General features: G+C 38.4%; 1 protein-coding gene across 2 annotated transcripts in view; it reads left to right on the plus strand.

The window, feature by feature from the left end:
• Positions 1-24,493, plus strand: part of pou6f2 (POU class 6 homeobox 2) — a 92,070-nt gene that overhangs the window by 25,098 nt on the left and 42,479 nt on the right. For both annotated transcript variants that reach the window (XM_032552255.1, XM_032552254.1), the window contains exon 4: positions 2,189-2,408. In XM_032552255.1, coding sequence (XP_032408146.1) covers positions 2,189-2,408 — 220 coding nt within the window. The remainder of the gene's footprint in view (positions 1-2,188; positions 2,409-24,493) is intronic.

Consider the following 24,493-nt stretch of genomic DNA (forward strand, 5'->3'; position numbering starts at 1 on the left):
CGAACAATCCTGTCAGCAGCGCTCAACTCCCTTTTTTAACAGCTCCGTATCGCAAACAAGTTTTCATTTGTTTCTGCGGCCTGAGATCTGTTTGCGATCACATAGAGTAGGTGCAAGCACTCTGAAACATGCAAGGTTATCACTGTGACGTGCCTGTCTCCCGGGAGCACCGGTCCTAAGAGCAAAGTGGGTTCTTCTCACCAGCCAGCCTGCTCTGCTTCCTGCATAGGCTGCAGACACGCCATGCAAAACAAAGCAGATAACTGACAATTGGAGTTAAAGGCTTGTGAACTTTAGTGTGCACGCTGCAACCAGGCGTGTCCTGCAATGTCTTAGGTAGCCTACTTTACCTTGAATGCAATACAAGCTGACATAATGCTTTTATTATTTTATTTCAAACAATTCTATTCTGTGTTTACGCTGGGAGTTTTGTTGAACTTTGCAATATCCCCTGCCTCACGTTGCTTGTACAAATCCATTTGACATGCACAAATGCTGACATAATTTCAAAAAGGTTGCATCGGATTGACTTAAATATGTCATGCCTGTGTAGTTCTGCAGATTTTAACCACTAGTTTAAAGTCCTAATATGTGTGAATGGAAACCTGTTGGTTTGGAGGACACGTTTCAAGTGAGTTTCTGCTGTGAAAAACATAATAAAAAGATGTTTATTTTGTTGAAAACACGAGTATTGCAGCAACAATTCCACTTTAACTTGCATAAATGAACAAATCCAAGAGGACAGAAGACTGATATGTTGTAACCCTCTGCAAAAGAGCAAAGTGTTGCTGCTTTTTTCAAAACCTCTGCCTGTTTCAAGCACATTATTCTATTTTGCCACTGATTTGTTCAGAGGGAAAAATGATTTTCTCTGAGTCTTTATAAAAGATAAATGCTCAGCCTTCTTACAAAGATGGAGTTCTGTTCTGAAACAGCATTTCACATTATTCGTCTGCTGACATGTGCATCCATCTAAACACATTCACCCAGATCAAGTAACAGATTCTTTATTTGTCTCAGTTCAGCATTTTGAAGTCAGAATTAAGGTAATTTCTCACAAAATGAGTCAGAAACACAGATGCTAAGATTAAATGTCCATTTTCTGTGCACCACTCTTTGTTGCACATGATTTTTATACAGCTAAATTTTCACTTAATCATAATTATCAGCACTAAGAATGAATTTACAGGAAAATACTGAAATGGGAGCATGGCGGGAAACGGGTAAAATTTGGTTTCCTGGTGAAAAACAGGAAAACTGACAGGTGTGTACCAGAGCTGATGGGCAAAGAAACTGTTCAATGCTTTTGCACATTTATATAAAATCATTTTTAATTGAATCTGATGTCATTCATTCATGGATTATTGAAATAAATGTTGAAGTATATTTTGTGTTTTCATTTTTCAATATTATAGGTAACTCAGGAACCAAAATACCCCAAAATATGCAAAATTAGGTTTTGACGCAACGTGATGTATTGTTTTAGACTAAATTGTAACACAATACTTATTTATAGTTGTACCTATATATTCTCAAGGACAAATAATGAGCTGTATTCCCTTCGTAAAATCAAACATTTGATACATAAAGTAAAACATTTCGGACTTTTGAGTGAAAAAATGAGAAGTGTGGGGTTTGTTTTAAACGAGAAATGAGGATACAATTTTTATTATGTTCACATAACAAAAATGACCAGAGAACTCAAAATTGTGATCTTTTCTGATAAGTGAACACACCATACCTAAACACACTGCAGTGTGGATACTGTTACGTTGCAAAGAGCACTCTAAGTTAGCTATTTTCAGGAGGTGTTATTAACGGGATCAGCACACAAGGTTTAAGAGTGTGTTGTATTTTTTTAAAGGAATCTGTATTTTTTGCTAAAAACATGTCAGGCTGCTACTTTGAAAACGAGAGTGGTCTTCAGCAGATAAGAGGGTTAAACATATCATAGCAACGTTTCTGTGTTTTATTGATTTGAGCTTTGTAAATCAATGTCGACAGGTCAAAACTTTGGGAAAAACAGAGATTTGAGATGTAATTTACCAAAACGCACACTTTTTAAATGTCTGCCTGAGATAAAATGTCTTGCAACACATATATTTATACGTTTAAAAGAAATGCCACCTGTTTTTGTTCATCTGGCGAATTATGGTGAATGTCTGTATGTCCGTGTGGCTTTTTCCAGTCTCTCCTGGTGGCCCAGCAACTGGCCAATGCAGTGGGTGGCGTGATGTCCGGGGCGGCGCCAGGCATGAACCAGCCCATCCTCATCCCTTTCAACGCAGGCGGACACCTCGGCGGACAGCAGGGCCTGGTGCTTTCCCTGCCCACGGCCAACATCCAGAGCCTGGTGGCTGCTGCCGCTGCAGGGGGAATCATGACGCTCCCCCTCCAGAACCTGCAAGGTGAGAGACGGTGCGAGGGGGAGGTAGGAAAGGGGGGGCATCGACAACAACTCAGCCAGTTGATGGGGTCAGAAATAAAAAACACTGGAGTTGAAAATCAATTTTCTTCATGGCTGCAAAACTGACAAATGCTTTTTTTTTTATTCTACATGAAGATTCAGCGAGCACAGACATTAAAAAAAGTAGCAACAGACAACAAATAACTGTTTTGACTAAGACTTGTGTGTTTATTTTCTGACATGGGAACTTTTTTTTACACAATGCTTTTCAGTGGTCCTGAGCAGGTAAGAAACTTGATGGATTTGTATCCCAAAAAGCAGCCATCCTGAAATTGCCTCAAGGTATAACCATATTAATTACAGGTCAGCGTTTTGCAGTGCAGTGCAGAAGCACTTTATGCTCTTTCCTGTGCATAAGAGTGCACCCTACTTCACTTTTTTATCTTTTTTCCACCTCATCTGTCCATCCACATGGCTGTACTTATCCTTACATTTTAAACTTTAATGCCCGAGTGTTCTCTTTTGATCATAGTTGTAAATGGTTTTCATTTTAATGTTTAAAACATTGTCTCTTTTATACCATTAGATTGAGGGATGGCTGGGGAAACTGTCACTCATGAATCTTAGATGAGAGGAGCAGCACTAATGTAAAAAATTGTAAACCAGTGTGTTTTTAGGATGCCGATTACAATAATGCCAGTGCAGCACAAAGTGCAGGGAATGCTGCTATCATGTGGGGAAATGGATGGGCAGATGCCCTTAGTGAGGAAATGTGGAGCGAGAAGCCTAATGGACACAAACATGCATAAATAACAACAGCCATCGCTGTGGGCAGAGCTTTTAATAAACCTGCATCTACCCAACAAGCCCTTCAATGTATCCGTCAGCAATGGACGATAATGGGCCCAGCAGGCTAGTCTGACTCGCACGTCAACACATCTTCGCTCTTGTCCACGAGGGACGACCCAGAGGCTTTGGCGATCTGATGAACTGATCGACAAACACATCGTCGGGGTGTCAGAACTCCATAACAAACGCCTCTCTGTCAGCGAGGAGCAAACCAGAAGAGATTCTGAAACCAGCGTCCTGATGAAATTCTTCAGCCAGAAGAGATGGAGGGGAAGAAAATTTTTGTGGAGAAATGCCTTTGTGGCAGATCTTTTTTTTTTTAAGCGAGTGGACTGACAGACCGCCTGTTCGCACGTCCTCCTATCTGAAGGGGATGCATTGAAGGGACCTCCGTGGAGAGAAAGTGACACAAGTCACGGGTGAAGCTAAATGTCTTGACTGTGTCCGGGGCCCCCTGGCCATGAGGCGCTCCTTCACTCTCCCCTGTCTGAGTTCATCACAGCTCCGCTGAATGAGGCCTGCTGGCACAGCACCTCTGTCAGACAACTGCGGCTCTGGCCTCTGCCCCGGTGTCCCCCCCTTCCCCCTACTCAGCCGCTTCAGGGCTCCAGGCCTGATTAATCACACATATAATACAGCGCTGCACTGTCGCCAGGGAGCAGTCAGCTCATTTCACGACTTCCGAAGCAAGTGTGCTTTACAGCATTTACACGCTGCTTTCTAATTAGCATCAGATCAGACACGAGACAGCAGCCAGGCGCAATAATGAGGCACTGGGAGGAGTCCAGTCAATGTCTGTGTTTAAATGTAATGAGGCAGTTAATGACCAGCTAATAAGGTTGTTTGTCTCACAGAGTGGGCGGTTTATGTTGGGGGAACGGTATGCATCAGAGCCTGCATGTTGGTGGTTTGGAGCTTCAAGCTGGGAGAAAGCAGACAAAAATTAAGTTTCACTGTTAAGTAAAATTGTCATAATGATACTTTAAGTCGGACCCAAATGAAGAAAAACTCACAAGGGTATCGATGGAGTCGAACAACAAGGAAAAACTGAATAATAGAGGGGAAGACAGTAATAGAGTGCAATGGAAGGAGCCAGTAAAGAAGAATGAAAGGAGCTTTATATTTAGATGTGGGATTTTAGCCCATTTATTTTTACACAATTAATCACTTATTTTCAGATTCTGAAGTTCTTTATTGCATATTTCTGGCAAAATGGTAAATCTGGTGCAGAAGACATGTCTGCTTCTATGGTGGAGTATTTGGGCCCTGCTAAGAAAATTAAAAAAAAATATTACGAGAATAAAGTCATACTGTCATGATTTTATTCTCATAATAAGTAACAAAGTCATAAATAGTATTATAACTTTATAACACTATAAAGTCATATTATGAACAAAGTCATAATATGACTTGGTTCTCGTAACATTATGACTATTCTCATAATAAAATTTTTAAAATATTCTTATTGTGGCCCTAATACTCCATCCTACCGTGGTTTTGGCCCATTGGGAATTAATTGTTGCTTCAAAAAACAGAGAAGACCAGTAATAAAATTTTTAATAATTTTAGCCTGGTAGCAGATATGGTGGACGAACCAAATTTCTATCATTTTATTTCACTGCAGTTGCAGGCCTCACAAAATCAGTCCAAGGGCCACAGATGGCCCCCAAACCTCACTTTGGACACCCCTGGTTTAGGAGGAGGATAATGTATATGCAGGTTTTCAGTTGTGCATATTCTCCATTCGTCTCCACAGCTTTATCACTGGCCTGTCTGCTGTGTTCCTTGGTCTTCATGATGCAGTTTGTTCAATAGTGTTCTCTAACAAATCTCTCAAGCATTCACAGAACAGCTAGATTTATATCACAGTGGACTTTACTTACTAATTAGGTGACTTCTGAAGACATTATGTTGCATTGGATTTTTTAAGGCTGTCATTGTAAAGGGAGGCTAAGTACAAACTCACAGCACACTTATCAGATTTATTCTGTATAAAACAGAAAGAACATTTCAATACAGCTCAGCGGGTAAACTCTAATCATAAAAAGAAAAATGGAGGTTTGGTCACGTGTTCCGATCATGTTTATCAAAGTTGGTTCTGTGAGATCTGATGTTGACAGCAGCGAACCAGCTGGTCCATTGCGAGCTTTAAGAGGGCAGCCCTCTCAGACTGTGATGAATAACTATCACTGTAATGGGGTTGTGCTGTAGAGTTGGAGCAGTTGCTTAAATAAAACTGAGCAGCATCTTGTGGCAGACTCAGTAAACACAGGCACCAGTGTAACTGGTTATTTGTCAAAATGATTTATGCCTGCAAACATGCAGTAAAAACAAATTCCCAATGAAACTAAACAAAGGGGAAAGTTATCTTTTGTGACAGAGTGCACACAATTCTAGCTGACTTCACAGAGGCAAAACTAGGTTGGGTCATGCTGGAGGTCTAGAAATATGACGGCAGATGAGAATAAAATCATATTTGATTTTTATAAATTCAGAGTTAAGTGTGTTCGACACGTACAGACTAAACATTCTGGGATATTTGTTGTTCTTTGCTAGGCAAAGTTTTTGCTGCATTTTAAATAGGCATTCTTTCTGCTTGATCTTATAACAAGCAAAGTGTGATTACCATACTTGTAAAACTAGCAGTATCAAACTATTGTACATGTAATCCACAATGGAAGCAAGCAGAACAAAGTCATCTGTCTGCTCCTCTCCTCCACGACTCACTCAAAGGTAATTCAAGGAGCTGCTTTACTGGAGTGCTTTCATATTAATAAGCACATCCCATCTCATTTGCTGTGAGCAGAAAGCCAGGCAGCACATCACATCACAGAGCTAAGTTCTAATGGTGAGGTGAGAGCATTGTTCCTCTGTACTCGTCCACAGGAAACACAAAACAGCACTCAGGCTCCCTCACGGAGGTCGGCTTCCCACTCACCTGCAGTAATGAGACGCCGTGTCAGTGCCAATCAAAGGAGCGTATGTCGTTTGGATGAAAATGCTCAACGGTGTCGCTCGCTGCTTTTGGGATCGGCATGATACAAATTAGGGAAATCACTCTGCTCATTACACCACCAAAGGGTGGGCTCCTGGGGGAAAAGCCAAATGTTTCCACACTAGTTAGACATGTCAGACTGGATCCCTTCTGCCTCAGCTGATTGCTGCTCCTTTAAGAGGTAAGCTCAACAGGCCGGGCCTCTGACTTAACCTCTGTCTGCTGAGAGAAACCCACTGTGTCCCTTCACTCTTTACATTTTCTGAGCCACAGAATATCAGACATTCTTCCTATGTTTGCTGCTGCCACTCAAACTGACAGCATGTTTTACTTCATTTTGAGGAATAGAAAAGATCTTAGCTACACCCCAGCTATTTTTAATTAATGTTATTTATATAGTTTAAAACAGAAAAGTGTGATTCTAAACACTGACTAAGAATCCATAGCAACCTGCCAGGGGGTTGTTTCATACCTGCAAACAATAATTTATATTCTACTCACAGTCCACCAGAAGGAAGTGAGGTTGTATGACTTCAACTAATAACATCTTTAGGAGGGAGGTCACTTAAATTGGCAGCATATTCTAAAATCAACTTTTTTTCTCTTATCTAAAGAAACATTGTGATGATGTGCAGAACCTAAGTGTCGGAAAGCACAGTAGCTCTCCAGTTATCACGAATTTATGTCAATAAGATATTCAGCCAATTTCCTAATGTCGTTGAGCCTTCTGTTTATAAAGAACATACTACTCCACACTCCAGTTGTGGGGGAAAGGTGGTTGGTAGATTAAAGGGGTCAGATTTTGACTTGTTTGCTGAAGCCATCCCCACTTTTGCTATTCATTATGATTTTGCACATGCATTGTCATGCCTGTCCCCAAAACATAGGTAGAAAGATAGTCCATAAATCTATTTTTAAATGACGGCACAGGCTTAGCTATTAATTTTTTTTGTATTTTCCAAAGTAGTTCATCAAATTAAAAAAAATTGTAAAAGATCTACAGTTTGTCCTACAATTCATAATATATTCCCACAGGAAGCACTCCTTGTCATAAGAAATATACAAAATTGCAATATTCTTAGATAAAAGACTTATGAAAAGCAAAATGTTGAATTTCCTATTGAACGTGATTGCAACACCTACACCAAAAATAATAAAAACTAAGAAGACATGCTGTGTCCAAAAGTATTAAACTGATCAGACTGAGCATCAAGATTTTCTCTTTTTTTACCCCTCCAGGGGGTCTTTTTGTGGGCTCTAGTGTCCCTTATATCACAGTAGGCTGACAGGAAATGGGGAAGGAGAGGGGGGAAGACATGCGGCAAATGTCGTCGTGTCCGGGAGTCGAACCTGCGACGGCCGCGTCGAGGACTCAAGGCCTCCAAATACAGGTCGCGCTAACCACTACGCCACCACGGCACGCCCTTCTTTTTTTTTTTTTTTTTTTTTTTTTTATTAAAAGGATTCACTTTAGGGTAAAATAAAGTTTCAGATGCAAGGATGGTATTTCACACATTATTGTTCTTTTAGACTGAGCAGTCAATGAAAATCCTATTTAGTCTTGATAGTAAAAAATGTTTGGGCTTAAACAACGATCTGGTCTTACACACTGAAAATAATTACTTGTGTGTTTCAAGAGAAAATTTATTTATTTTTTTAAACAAAACTTGTGTATTATAGAACCTGGGAATGCATGTGCAAAATGTCCATGTTAGTGTGGTCAAGCAGTTAATGTGGGCTCAGTTTGCACTTTTTTACCCTAGCATCTGTCATCTTAACACTGTAAATCCCGGGCCCATCCCTCTTCGATTATCGCTGTTTAATTTGAAGTGTTCTCAAGCAGAATGCATTCCACGTCGTCCTTTAATGATTTAAGTTTGCTGTGGTTGTAGGATGACTCACAGGGGAGAGAGCTGCATTAAATAAATAACAGTGATAAAATGTAGACCTCATACATTTCAAAGCTAATGCAACTAGCGGTGCAATAGGAGCAGCTGCACACAGTCCTGGAGCGGTAATTTGATTGATTTGTTGTGACAGCAGCCAAATAATTGAGAGTGAGAGCTGCTGCTGCAGATGAAGCGCAGGCAGAGGCAGGTTTGCCAGGCAGTCCCAGCAGATACGGCACCCGGCTTCTCATCTCTGCCATTGATATCTGCCAGTGTTTTTATTGTTTGTCTTCAATAAGCAGCTTGGAAACGTGCGGGGTTAGTCGTCATGACAGATGAAAAGAAGATAAAAAAGTCAGCTAATCAAAACGCACAGAGGAGCATTAAGAGGGTTAGGATCAAAAACTCAAATTTACATGCTGGGGTTTACTGTACATGCACCCATGAACACTTGCACACTCCTGTGAGACTGATCGTTTCCCTCATATGTGTTTTGAAGCAGAGATGTAAGTGAATTTTACCTCCTGGTGTTCACTTGTTGCAGACATGCTAATCATGTGTTGTGCATTCAGGTTGTACATTTGTTATTATACTTTCACACTAAAAAGAAAATGCAAAAGTGAGCCACAGCTTATTTGAATATACAGTATGACTCTATCATGCATTCTCCCACACATGTGTTCCCTGGTACAAAACAATAGCACTGTTTGTCTTAAGCTTCTGACTCTTGACTCATGTTTTGTTTCTGCGGATGGTGGCAGTGTCATTCTGGTGCAGCAATGCCACAGGACAACATGCTTCCAGAGCATAGAAACAAAAGAAACAGAGGAAAAAGAAAGGAGCACTCTCCATGGCACTGTGGAAGACAACAATAATATTGTTAATCAGATGTGGCTGTTTCTGCTGCTCCTCAGCAAACCCTGACATCTGCCCCCACTGGTAAACAGAGAGGGAGGCTTTTTGCAAACCTGCTGCCATAAACACACAATCTACAAGACAGCCTGTGTGCATTACACACTGCCTGTCTGCACTGGGTGTACACAGAAAGCGGTGCATTTATTGCAAAGGGTTTTACTCGAGGAGACAATGAGCCATGTGTATTGCGAGAGTTAGGAGGGTGAAGTTGACAACAATTATAGGAATTATGGAATGCAATTGTTTGCTTTTTTTCTCTGTTTTCATACCTATAAAAAACATTTAATCCTTTTTTATGTCTTATCACTTTATTATAGTGGTTTAATGAGACATCCAACTCAAGAACGTCAAGTTCACAAGAATGAAAAGATGCAATTTTAATTGTATATGATATGATATATGATAGATATATATCTGTTTCCAACCCAAAAAACAGGGTACGAAATGAACATCAGAAAATGTTCAGTACAAAATGGGGGAATATTTATCTAATTTACATCTGTTTCTCAAAGGAAGACTGTCATATTATAAAACATGCACAACATGCCAAATTACAGTAATGTTAATTCTGTCCCTTTGCTGTTTCGTATCATTTGTAGTTTTGGTCGCTTCTTACTTTTTGCTTTTAGTGCTTGAAAAGTAGCTGTATACCTCAGGATGTATCATATCAACAATATGTCAATTTGTATCCACCTTGCAGATGTTGTCAATAATTAAATTGACACCAACCAAACTAGACTGTAGCCTACTGATTAGTCTAATTTTATAGCACATTTCAACTTCTGTAGTATGCTAAACTTGCTGCAGACATCAAGGCAAGCCATTTGAGCATTTAATGTAGCATTTATAGTTTCCATTTTAGCAATATATTTTCTCACAACTTACATTCCTACATGTAGAGATAAAAACTTTCAACAATTATGTCATATATAGAATTACAATTGTACAAGTGAGAAATAAGTTTTAGATATTTGAAAAGTCTTGATTTGTTCTAGGAAGATAATTTTGAGAGAGAGGAAATGCTTATTGTGGATAAAAACAATGCCATTTAAGATATATGTGGATCTTTGGTTTAAAGTTTCTCCCTGGCTATTAAATGTTAAAACCGCTTTCCATAGAGGGATACCTTGAAACTGCTAACCAGCCACTGCAGGTTGGCATAGATCAGAAATGAAGACAGCAAAGGGAAGCTTTGGAGAGACAGAAATTATATTCTGTGTTTAAATAAGACTCAGCATGAGCTCTTTTTTTTTAACTAAAGAAGCAAGAAGTTATAGAGAACGAAAGTCCGCTTAAATTACTTCTTTTGCTTACTTCTGGTGCTATATAGAAATATAGAAATTATTTGCAATAAACTAGGAGCGGGCCTCCTCCTAACAGGAAAATCGCTATTATAAACAAGCATAAAATCACTAAAACTATTCTACGATTCCTTAATAAAGTTATTTGATAGAATGCATATATTTGCAATGTATCCCTATAACAATCATGCATAATTAATAGAGTTAATCTTTTCATTATCATGAGCCATTTTATTGTCGAATAGATTTGCCAATGACCAAGTTCCAGCTAATGATAAGTATTGAATTCTGTATTAAAACATACATCGGTGTGTTGTTTTTATGATATTTCGTAGCCTGTAAAGTGCCTCCAGTAAATGGCTTGACCGCTTGACCCCAGAGTTGTTTTGTCAGAATTACATCCCACTTTTTGCTTTCCTCTTCCGGCCGCAGTGTTTCCAAATGATTTGCTTAAGGTCTGCCTCGTTGCTGTGGTGCCATAGAAGCTTTCAGCAACAATCTGTAGTCAAGCATTTTAACTGAGAATTGATTTGTGATTTACATGGTCAGTGAGGGGAAAATGAACTTATGAAATGTTGTAAATGAAATATTAGAACAAGGTGCAGTGGGAGGAGGCAGACAGAGATGGTAATCTTCTGGAACTGGAATTCCTGCCTGGCAGAACTGGGTGACATTTTACATTTATCTGTGTTCTGCATGAGCTGTAATGTTAATGGTAATTTTATGGGACTGAACCGAAATGAAAATGGTGTTATCACCAACTGCTTCAAATGTGAAATTGTGTAAAGGAGCACAGCTGCATCCTTTATTTCCTTTTCCTTGCTAATGTGAGTTATTGCATGATCTGCCATCTGAGGCTGAATGTGTGTATTCAGCTTTTTTTCATCAGCCCATTCTACTTTTAGCACCTTATAACTCTCACAACCCGGTGTTTTGATTTTAGTATAAATGATTTAAAGTATAGATTTGTTTTTAGAACATTTCTCACAATATTTTAACAGTTCTTTCCAATTTTATGTGTAATTATCCGTATGCTTTGATAAGTTAAATTTCAGACTTCAGAACACATTTAAAGAATAACTATAATGTAGGATTTACATTAATTGACCAAAATAAGATGGCTGAATAACTTTATCTACTTAAGCTTGTGTTTTTTGGTTCTGTCATTTGAGCCCATTGCCTTTGCACATACAGTAGCTATCACATAGTTTTATTACTGCTACTTGTCAATAGTTTTAGGAATCCTTTAAAATTCCTGTTCATAAATCAAATCTTGGTAAAGCTGTTGTCATAGATTTTTTTATCTTCTCATGTATGTTGGCATATTGAAAAATTAATAGATATAAACAAAAGGAAATGCAGATCATGTTGTGGGTCTGTATGTGGATGCAGAGGTATTGCAGTGATGATAGCTATAGTGTGTGTATCTTGGGATCAGCAGTGTGGATTTCACAGTGCATAGATGCATTAGGACAGAAATGGTTACTCTTGATGTGACATTTACTCATTTTCACTTCAGTTTGATTAAACAGCTTTAATTCATAAGGTATGCTATTTCAAGGCATGTACACAAAGAAATAAATTTAATCATACCTACATTCCAGTTCATCCTAGTTATCAAACAATCAAATTCAGCTTAATTTCCTAACTGGTTAAAAACACGTTTTCATTTAGGGAAACTCAGCAGATCTACTACTCAGTCGTCACTGTCTCATTTGTTTTTTTGCTTTTAGTTATTGTATACACACACACAGGTTGTAAGACAAAGGGCTGTAAGAAAAAGAATATAAAAGCCCTCATTTGATTCATATTTGCTTATAAAGATGAATTTAAAATTAACTTGTTGGAAGTCAGTATCTGTATTTGTTTTTATGTAATCAATATACTGTATGTCCACTAGCATTTTTAATATTCTCATTTTTAAAATACCAGTATTAAACATCATAATGTAAACCAACATTATGTCAATATGGATCCATAATGGAGTTAATAATACAAGCAAATCCATGTTGCTTTACACTCTAATCAATACTTTCTACACAGCCCATATGTTTTAATTTTGCTCAATACCTGGTGCGCCTGGTGTTTCCTTTTCCCACTCTCGGTGTACAACATTTATGGATTTTCATAGAATTCATTCTTCTGTGTTTGAAAGACAAAAGAACCAAAGAAACGCAAAGAACAAACGCTGCAGTGAAGCTGTGGGAGTCTGGGAGGCAGCATGGATCACACAGAGGTCACTTTTAAACACAGCTCTCCAGTTCCCTGTTTGTGAAACCAAAGAGTCTGCGGTGACATTTGTCAGCAGATGGTATGGAACCAAACCCCTCTCCTGTGGGGACGCCTTAGCTGCCGCTAAAAGCCGTCTGTGGTTACTAATTGCTGACCAGAGCCTAATTACCTTAATTAATGGCCGAGGTTTCTAGGGGGCAGGTTTGCGGGGGCTTTTATCAGTATCAGTGCAGCTTAAAAGGTCCCACAGGAGGCCTGAGGAGTGTGTACGTCCCGTGGGTGCTATTTCTGGACTAACTGCAGACACATCACAGATGGATCCTGTGGCATCAGTACAGGAGAAGGATCTGTTACTTACAGATCAGAAGAAATCCTTACTAAGAAGGAAAAAAACCTTTTCTTCTCCCTTCTCCCATCCACAAGGCCGCTTGCTGAATTACTCCAGTGTAATTCGCAGTGATAAAGTAGACTTAGCACCTTTTTCCACAGACCGTGGGGGGTTTTGTTCAGGGAGCTCTCACTGTGAAATTATCCCTGGTGCTTTCATTTGCCAGCTGCAGTGAAATGGTTAAAAGACACAGACCATCCGGTATGAAAATAGGACTGATTCAACAAAATCCCACCAAAAAAAAGAGAAAAAAATCCCCCTCTCCACCTCGCTCTATTTTTTCCTCCACCTCAACCCTCCCCCCGCCCTGTCAGGCACCTTGTCCGCATCCGAAGAAGGGCTTGTAAGTTTCGCGGCGCATACATTTCTTTTGATGATATATTGTCCCGGTGCGGAATTTCATTTACTGCCGCTGCCCCTTGCTGAACCTGTTGCTAGTCAGTGAGCACGATAAGCGTATAAGTAGCACGCCGCTTCATTCATCATACATCGTTCTGGGCTCTCAAATATCTCATATGCGATTCAGGAAGAAACTACTAAACCGGCACAAAAGGATCCCACTAGGATCAGCCGAGGGTCCATTAGACACTGTGTACAAAACACAGCGGGCAGGCTGTTCACACACACGTTCTCTTTGTTGCATCTGCAGAAATTATCCTTCATTTCACACCGTACACGTTGTTTATGTAGCAGTGGGGGAATTGCGTATCTGAAGTGCAGTGCTCATGTAGTACATAATTCCATTCACATCACATTTGAATGCATGCATTCTGAAATCTGTTTTTCTTTCCCCCCTCAGTCATAGTGGCTCGCTCTGTGTTGTATTAAACAGCATTAATAATCACAAGAGGCTCAGTGTCACTCAGAAGTCTCCACATCACTAAGGCAGACAGTGTTGTGCTGCCGGGCATGTTGTGCTGTGTGAAAGTGCTTACACGCTCCCTCAGACAACCAAAGGGAATAATTAAAGACAGAAGATGGAGGCAGAAGAATGGAAAGCAAATCCCATTGTTTGGGGTTATTTCATCCCACTGAATTTCTTTTTCTCACATTTCTTCCCAAATGCACTGTGAGAGTGCGTGTGCGTCTATGTGTGTGTGGTACATTATCAAAAGCATATGTAAGCGGAGCAGCACAGAACAAAAGGCCTGTGATGTCCCTCTCATACCCACATTGTCTTTTGATTATTCTACAATCATTTTATATATCTGTGCAAGAAGGGAAGGAAGGGAAGCCTTAATAATCCCATAATACTGAACACTACAGCTGCTCAAAAACCACATGCAAGATGTGTTTTAGACTATTTGAAGACAAGCTTGCTCTGTGCACTTTCACAACCCCTTTTTTTTAACTAATGGTGTAATTCTTCAACTCTTCGATATCCAAGTTGCTACAAAAATAATCCACAATGAAATTCAAATTTGAGCTGAACCAGACTATTAGGGCAACTCTACGCCACTCCATTTCTAGCACAGTAAATGTAGCCGCTCAATCTCTCTCAGCTTTTACTGTCAGTCAGAGAGCACTCAGTCATCTCCGTGCATCAGGCTCGCAATATTGATTTTTCCACCCACTGAAACAGCCGCATGAACATAAATTTTGCATGAGGCTTTTACTCGCGGCCTCCGCTTTGGTCTGACGACACATGATGGGACCATGAACACACTGTAATAACCCGGTCTGTCCCGCCAGGCAGACAGGCCGTTTTAAAGAAATAAAACAGGGGAGTCCGACACCTTCTGGACTCTGAAGGACAAAAGCCGAAAGACCCTTCACTGAGTTTCTCAAAATTACAGACTGATGATGATGAAGTGTGCTTGGGATGTGAGAAACTAAAAGATGACTTCTTTTAGTTCACTTCTTTTGTTGATTTAGAATGATAAAGTGCTTTTATCCTGTTTATATCCCAAAAGTTTGGAGGAGATATCTGATTTGTGCAAAAAAGGATTGTAGCTTCATTCATCCATTGATGACATCCATTTATCTTTGCAAGGTCACAGGGTCGATCGGGTGACAGGCGGGGTACACCCCTAGACAGGTCATCAGATTTTCATTGCAACAACATAAAGATGGTTATTAGATGAACCATCAAATCAAAATTTACATCTCACTATAATTACAAGATATGTTAACTTGGCTTATGACCATATGAGTCACAAAAACTAAACATTAATAACATTAAAGGGGGAAAAACACAACCTTTATTATCAGGAGTTTAAAGAAGAAATTAAAAGCAGGAAATGGACCAATAAACATTTGCTCATTTCGGTTCAAGTTTGAACCATTTGTAGTTTTGAGTCATTTATTAATATTTTTCTATAACTTAAAAAAAAATTAAGAAAATAATAAATTGTGGGAGTTTTTAATTCTTATCCGGACAGTTTAAAACAGTAGAAACATGTTTTACACATTCTTCCTGGAGCAAAATTCTTAAGAAAACCAATCTCCAGTTTGCTTGGGACCCCCAGGAACTTTGTCAGGAAGCCCCAGGAGTTTATGGGCCACACTTTGGAAATCAATATCAGAGCGTAAGCAACACCGAAAGGGCAACATCATCAAGTGCACAGAGATTTTCTTGTATGTGTAACAACTCCGTGGAGAGGATTTGATTCTTTGAAATGCTTCCCCTCGGAGTTGAATTCGACAACACTGCTTGATATTGCCCTGGATCCTGCATCACATCGTGAAAGCATTATCTCTGAATCCCTACCAGTGAGTGGTTTACTCCTCTATCTATCTACATAGATAGATAGGTAGGCTTCTTATTCTGATTTTGCTTTTTATAGACATTACTATAAATTGACATTAACTAATATTTTAAAAACTATCCTTTTATCTAAATGTGTTTATGTTGTGTCAGGGATACTCCAATCAAAATTTCTTGTCCCTTATAACAATCAGTCATACAATTTCTGGCATTCGTTACGATTAAATATTACATTGCTTTTAATAAAATCAGTGGTGGGTATACACTTGAAGAGTGAGTAGCTTTAAAGGACAGTAAATTACCACAGTAGACCCACAAGTATAATAAATGACATTGGTAATAAATCAGTTTTACACTTATTCACTCAACAATTACATTCAGGATGCTGCAGTAGGCTTTGTTGTTTTGTTCTTTTCAACAGTGACTTTATTCCAGTTGGAGTTTTTGCAGGACAGTCTTATTATTCTGCACCATCATGCTTAACTGGGCTTTTCTAATATAGGAGAGAGCATCACTTAAAATGTCCATAGATTTATAATTTGTTCCTAAGGATATATCTGATTCAACACATACAGCTACAGTCTTAAATCCCTAATTTAATCCTGAAGATTATGTTGTTATGCCGAGAATTTTTCTGTTGATCATTTTCATAGGTGCTAGCCTAGTGTTAGCATGTTGTTGATAATTTGGCTCTTGTTATATGTCAATCCAGTTCCAGCTAACTGTGTGCTGACCTCATTTAAACAAAAATTAGTTCTCCTGACTAATAAGTGTAACACTTATATCTGAACTTCCTGACATTTAGTGACTAGAGTTTCAGCTGCTCTTTTTCTTTTTCTCAAATTGATTAAAAAATGTCAACAAGAGGAGCCTTGTCCATACAGAATAACTTGTTCGAGACAAAAAATGATACCACAAGATGAATGAACATGTCAACAAAGTTAGCGTGTCAGCTACTGCCAGCGCTAGCACCAAGAACATCACTGAATGCATTTGGCTTATGTGATCCCCAAAACAAAAACTGACAAACTGTTTTTGTAACACTATTCAAAACATGTTGCTAAAACCAAGCACACAGCGTTGACATACGCAGAAGGCACGATGCCTCTGCTATCAAAACATTGTAAAACAGTCTAAAATAAAGTTTATCATTTTATTGTCATTTTATGTTTTTACAACAACACCACTTTGTTGATTTTGTCCACTTTGTTTTGTTGACAAAAGAAACTGAGCATCAACTAAAGGAAGTTTTTTTGGAAAAGGTACTTGTTCTTGCAGTGCTTCATGCAAACAAGAAGGATTTTCCCCACTGATGTGGCTTCATTTCCAAGAAAAATACCATTTAATCAGGCACTTGGAAGAGGCTCCGATGCTGATGGGTCATGTAATGAATTGTGTGGGTAAATGCACAACAACTCTAGAGCCGCATGCAGCTCTTTAGCGCTGCCCTGGTGGCTCCCTGGAGCTTTTCCAAAAATATTTGAAAATGCAAAAAGATGGGGGTGGGAAATATTTTTTTTTGTTTTAATATGGTTTCTGTTGGAGGACAAACATGACACAATCATTCTTAACGTTTTCCAATGCTATAAAAATGTGTAGAATAAATATAACATTTCAACATTTCCGTCAACAAAGATTTGTGTCATAGTCTGTGACGCACGTTTCTTTCAGCTGGGCGGGGTGCGAGGCAGGTGGCTGTTGTAAACAAACCGGGGAATGTGTGGTGGGCCATGGTTAGCAAAGGGGAAAAGAGGAAAATAGCTGAGGAGAGATTCTACAATTCTTGGACCGAATCATTTACATTCATTGCCAATACGGAATAATTACCTGAATGTTTGCTCTGTAGCGAGAAGTTGTCAAATAACAGAGTATCGTACTTTCCAGACTATAGAGCGCACCTTACTATAAGCCGCACCTACAAAGTTTTTTGAAAAAAATAAAATAATAAATAAAACTGGAAACGTAAGCTGCACCGAACTATAAACCACATGGTTCAAATCATGGGGAAAAAGTAGCGGCTTATAGTCCGAAAAATACGGTAATGTGGAAAAACATTTCCAGGGAAGGTGCTACATTAGCTGCTTTGTCAAGATTAAAGTTGCATCTTACATGCCCGATGTTGAGAAGCTGTCCAGTGATGTCCGTAAACAAAAATCACATTACACGGGTAAGAACACAATCCTGTCTTAGGCACATATACAGTATTTAGTAACAACGTGGTTGTTTTTATAAATTGATTAGTGATTTTTGTTAGTATATATTTAGAATGACTCTTAGCGGTATAATTAACACTTAGGTTATATGGCTAAGTGATATAACCTGAGGATGGTTGCGTTGGTCAAAAGAGAAGAGGATGCTGCTATGTTTTACCCTTGCACTGACTTGCTTGGCATTTGCACAGAAATTAAACACTTAAACTGTATTTTAATTTTAGATACTTTATCTTTTCAAAAGGCTGCTGTCTTATTTTATAACTGCAGGTTTGTACTCCGTTTGCTGCTCAGATAAGGGGCACATTATGCACGTTCCGTTTTGTTGTTTTTTCGATCACACACAACGTGATTATTTACAAAGAGCGATCGTTGTTATGCAAACTGCATTTGGGAGCAGATTTTTCGAGTTCCAAAAGGAAAAATATCTTTCCCTGTCGATCTTCATAATAAAAATGACATCAAAAATTTGATTTCTTTATTGCATTTATTTAATTTTATCAATGCAACAAAACATAATACATTCATATTGTAACGGGAGGTAAACTTAAAGCACCACTGTATAACAGAATAATCACGTGGTGCGTCATTCTTTCCAGGACTCACAGCAGGGAAATTAAACATTTAATCATGAATGCTCATGAATGTACGCACTTAGATGTTTTGATAATAAGCTAAAATAGCTAATATAAACACTTAAAGCCTGTGTTGCCTTCATTATAAGCCCTATATAAGGCTTATAATTTTTTGTGGCCCCAGACAGATGTGTTTTTTGTTTTTTTTGGTCCAAAATGGCTCTTTGAACATGTTGGGTTGCTGACCCCTGGTCTAGGACAAAAAAATAAATAAACTGCAGAAACTAAAAATGGTTTATTATCAGAATTGGTTAGCTGGATGTCCATGACCTTATTTAGCAGTTCCACAGCAAACACCATGAGCTCAAAAATGTAATAGGGAATAGAGAAAACTACGAACTGAATATAAAGATGTTTAGACAACAGCGGGAGAGACTATATTCAACTTTTATACACTCTAGAGACTCATAGTACACAATAAAATGTATTTAAGGACTAAAAAAAGTGGATTTTGCATGATCTGACCTTTATAAATGCAAGGAAAGCAATAGAATAAAACATTTTGTTGTCCCTACTGGGAAATTTTCCTCCCTCAGTGAGCGAGCAAATGACTTGGCCATAAACATTGCAACAATTAGATTTGTTAGATCAACAAAATAAAATGCCTGGCCTATAATATTGCTTTGCAAGTCATGAACATGAAAACGGAGTATAGTTTTTATTTTGGTCTTGAGAATTAAGTGTCCATCATTTAAAAATGCTTTGATTTATCAAGACACCTTTACTTAATACATTTTTTTTCCGGTCTGATTACAGTAAAATGTTTGTGAATTTTAGAAAGGACAAAGAAATCTGATTATCTTTAATATTAAAAATAGTGGACCTCTGTACTAAAAGTTAACACTGAACAAAAACACATGAGTGCAGAAGCATTTTTTTCTCTCTCATTAGTGTGCCACTGCTCTGGTCTAGTCCACAGAGTAAAAAATGACCTTCCTTTGACCAACTTCATAATTACCAGATCTCATAGAGTCTAAATCTCCTTATCTCCAGTGGAGTAATTATCAGTGTGACTCACTGAAAAGGCAATTGAGACACAGCTTTATGGACTCCTCAGCAGAACGTGAGGTAGAGCAGTAATGGGGAGCTTGTTTGTCCTTACTTACCTTTCTCATTAGAGAATGACAGGCATGTTTAGACCTGAGCAGTTCCTAAAAATACAGGGTGGGTCACTCAATGCAATCCCAACGAGTCCTCAAACGCTTGACTGCAGCCTGATAGCCTCTTAATCTACATGGCTCTTATTTTTTTATTGTTCTAGGTTGAGTTCTTCCATTCAAACAAGGCACTTTAAAAACATTTTTCCACTCCTGTTTAAGTTAATATTCATGCTGAAAGCAAGCGATGCAGGGTTGCTCTCAATAATATAGCCTTTATGTGAAGTAAACATTCATGCATATGTATACCATAACAATCTAGAGACTTTATTAATTCCCATGAACCTAATATATTCGTTACAAGGTCTGTAAGCTGTGCTTTCATTTTTTTATGCCCAGATAGCTTGAATTCCTTCAACATGAGAAAACTGTTTCTGTCCTTTTCTGACTCTTTGTCATAGAACATGGAATGTTTGCTATTTGACGAAATAAAAGTCAGTCAAAGTCTTTTTTGTGCAGATGTAATTAATATGACATTGCAGTCACTCTTCATGCTGCAGTGGTCGAGGTCTTCCAAGGACTACACGATGTTAATCAAGAAGACCTTTCCCTTTAGAAAGATTATATATTAAACTGTTTGCTGCTTGTATATTTCAACTTCGAAACAAATGATCAGAAAAGCGCTTTAGGATGATTAGCATTTCTAAAGGGACCATAAATGTGACCTTTAATACTTTTCTTTAATATGACCTGATATGACAGGCTCAAATAATAATCTTGAATAACCTTGACGTTGTCAAAGATTCATAATGTTTAAGTGCAGTGAAAATACTACAACTGGTCAACTGTTAACTACTGATTATCTTAAAAATAGCTTATACTTCAGAACTTCCTATTGGTGCTAAGCTAAATGGCTGTTTCACAGTTTTAATGAGTTGGAGCCACATTTTTGAAGGGTTGAGAAAATTCTCCAATGAGCAGAGATTCCTTACCAAATAGTAGGTCTCCTTTAATTATTGTGTTTAAGTGCACAGTTGAAGAACACACAGTTTACTTGGACATCATTTTAAAAGTAGTTGCATATTCAAAGATCTTGAATTCAAACCCACTTATCATCAAGTTATAACTAATTGAGGATAGTTGTGAACAGAGATGTAATGCACTGTAAGGGGAACAAAGAGCCGGGTGTGAATGAACCCCAGAGACTAAAGCGCTGTACCAGGATGGTTGGCAGGGATACTGAGATAGTGCTTGTAATGAGAGAGCCCCCCTCTCCACCATCTCACTTCTCAACCACACAGAAAACAAAAATAGCATTTTGTCTGACGAACGAGCCAGCTTTGACCTAGCCTTACCACCTCTGACAATCAGTCTCTTTCGTCCTACAGCACTTCAGAACCCGGGGCCAGGACAGTCAAAGATAACAGTTGATTTCTTCTGTGGCACTACAGGAAAAAAAATAAAAGAGCGATGGCTGACAGTTCTTCAAAGCAGCAAGGTTGGAGGCCTTACACTTCTGTCTCAGCTGATTGTTGTTAAATATTTAAATGGAGCACAAAAAGCCACAGTTCAGGTTGTATCTGATCACGAAGCAGAGCGATCTCACCCTTTCCTCATTACGAGCATTAAATATGGCAAGTAGTGACAACAGCGAAAGAGAATCCCTTGCTCCTCCACCACCTCAGGCATGGTGACTAAGTGGGAGCGCCACTCGCGGTGCAGCACACGACTGCTGGTGAATATGAAACGCAACAAAGAGGCAGTGGGAGATATAATGAGCACTATAGGAACACAGCACCCTCTTGGCCTCTCTCCATTATAAGCGCAGCTCCAACTCTCATCCTCAGCTCTGTGTCTGCTGGAGGAAGAAGCACAAACAATTAGCTGAGACAAGCCGTTTGGATTATGTGCTCAAGCAGAGCAATCAGATGGACGCGGTTAAAAGAATGAGCTTCAGAATGCCAGTTGGCCAGTTAGGAAAGAGCGGAGGGTCAGTGGTCCTGACAGTCTTAACAAGATGACAGAATTTATAAAGCACTGCTGTTAAAGAATATAGTTACCTGCAGTGTAGCCTGATAATAAGGCCACATGGGGCTTCTTCCATATTCCCTCTGTATTTGTTTTCTTTTGCTTCATATTCTTTTGTTGTGCCTCTTGTTCCTCGGCGTAATGGTTGGTGCCGCAGGAAATTCTTCAATTGTCTTTGATCTTCGTCTGGTTTCAATAATTTTCTGACAGAGATCTCATTTTGCTCCCCTTTTGTTTTTCTCCATCTTTGTTCTCTTTCACTCTATCTTTAAATGGAGGTCTCAACATTTTGTCGTTGCGAAGTTGCAAAGGAAGAGAGCGGGTCCTGTCAGAGGCTCGGCACTCGCAAGACAACTCGCCCCAACATTTCAAGCGAGAATTGGACTCTTGCTGTTCGCACGGTTGATATATAATTCATGGTGGGGGTGTGAGAGAGGTGTCAATGTGTCAGGAGGTAGAAGAAATATAAAAGTGCGCTGTTTACTGGCCAAGAGATGCCAGCTTCCTTCGGCTGAGCTTCTGCAGAGTGAGGAGAGGTCTGATCTTCATCAAATGTTCATCCACGCCTGTCCTGAAGTAGAAGTGACCCCACTAATCAAAGACATGTCTGCTCTGATGTTTTATTCATCTTTTATGAGACAAGCTTACTTAAATTATTTAAGTGCATTGATTCTGTATGTATGCAATCTTGACTATGCACTGTCAAGGCTGCATTTATCAATAGATGTTAAGAAGCGCTCTTCAGAGCTATTGTTTCTTGCTCCATCTTTATTTTAAACTGCAAGACCTAGTTCTGATTGTTCGCTGTGTTTTTATGAATCTTTGTTTGAAGGAACGTTTTGATAATCATAAAAGCTCTACTTTTCATTCAATCAAGGTTTCTACACTGAGTTTTTTTTTTTTTTTTGTAAATTTGAATGTGAGGAATTTGCTGGTAAAGAAAGATAAACTCCACTAATAGAGGTCACAACATTTTATTGATTAGTTTTCAAGACAAGGTCATACATTGTTCTATTTTGTTATTTTGGCTTCATTGTTTTACTGGGATAGTTTGAATCCTTTCTATCTTGTAGTTTCTATGAAAACCAAACCTCATCTTTTTATACTCATAGATATTTTACTTTTTTGCTTAAATGTCCATTAATATGAATAATAGTTATAGCAGAGGAGATTCAAGGTTTGTTGGAGTGTTTCTGGTGAACTGAATGTAATTTCAGTGGTAATATTGAGAAATATCAGATAACAGAGATAAGATTTGCTCTTATCCAAGTTTTTATTTTCCAAAAATCTTCGTTCAGTCATTTGTTCAATCCATCATACAGAAAACTTCAGAGAGCTAAAGGTTCAAAAACTGAGTCAATGTTTTGAACAGAGACTTTCAAAAATGGTTTGAAGGTCATCTCGGATGTTTGTAATGGTTATAGTTTCAGAGCTAAAACCTTCAGTAGATCTGTGTTTGCTTGCTTATTTTAGTATCAACTATATTAATGCGATACATAAAGATATTGGTATCATTCCCTATGAAAGAGGAAAGAAGTGGTCTTACCTTCAGTCATCTGTTAAGCTTGATTAAGAAAATCGCAGTCGATATTATTGCAGTTTTTAGTAGTAGTGTTGCAATCTTATATTTTGTTCCCAATTTTAAATGCGGCTCTCTACAGTTTTCTTATTCTTATTTTAGAAATCCAGAGAATGGAGAAGAAAATGATCTAAACTTTTTTGTATGCCAGGTGTTAAGTATCTCATTACAAACACACTTATGTTTCCTTTTGGCTAAAATTAAACATTAATGAATGTTTGTGCAGGAAAATACACTGTTGTGATATTTTCTTTTTCTACATTTCAACATTTCAACCATCTACACTTTCTGAGCTTTAGCATCTCAGCCACAAAACATTTACATCAGGTGTGGGCATCAAGGGTAATCAAAAATCTGTTCAAGAGGCCAAAAATGAAATTGGCATATGGAATTTGTATTCAGGAAATATAATCTACTACTAAATATTGGCTCCACGCAGTCCTCTGCACAAGTTGCCACTGCTGTGATAACTGAGATTTGAGACATTGTACAGTTCTGCTTTTGTCTTAAATGCATATTTATATTTCTAACCTGATAAATATTTTAAAATATTTCACAGCTGTTCAAAACTCTTCTTATGTTTGTATATTCATTACATTCAGTAAAAGGCATATTAGATTGTGTGCATGCGATGAGAGAATCTTAATATTAGTCATTTGACTTGACTTGGTAAATACTTGAATATCTCTCCCTCGATTTGGTAGTTACATTGGAGTATCTGTAATAAATTAGAAAATTAGCTTTACAGGATCAGGATCATCTCACCGTTTATATTCCAAGAACTTTCAGGTTCTCTGTCATTTTCTGGATTCTTCTGGATTCTTTGAGCTGAGCTGTTTGGGTACAGCCAATGGCGTGTCAAGTCACATTTTGACAAGGCATTTACTTTAGAATATTTTAGATATGCTAGACAAAAAAATATATATTATTAGGTGAACATTCTGCACAAAATGTGCACAAAATTTGCTCCAGAACTCAACACAAGGGTTAACCTTGCTTTGGAAACCACTTCAAAATGTAAAGCGCTGAAGTGAGTAAGTTAGTTTTTTACTGGAACGCTATTATTGGATCCAATTAGTTAATGGGTTTATTTCTGAACTCTCTGTGAAAAGATGGATGTCTCTTTCTTATGAGGTTTTAAGCCATTAAACCAAAGATTGTGTCATTCTCCATATAACAATGATGACTTTTGGCTCCAGAGAGAGCAGTTATATCAGTCAGGCTGAAGGGCTTTGTCCTCTAACTTGCTAAATTAAATTCA

This window comes from Xiphophorus hellerii, chromosome 21 (assembly GCF_003331165.1).
Source record: "Xiphophorus hellerii strain 12219 chromosome 21, Xiphophorus_hellerii-4.1, whole genome shotgun sequence".
NCBI lineage: Eukaryota > Metazoa > Chordata > Actinopteri > Cyprinodontiformes > Poeciliidae > Xiphophorus > Xiphophorus hellerii.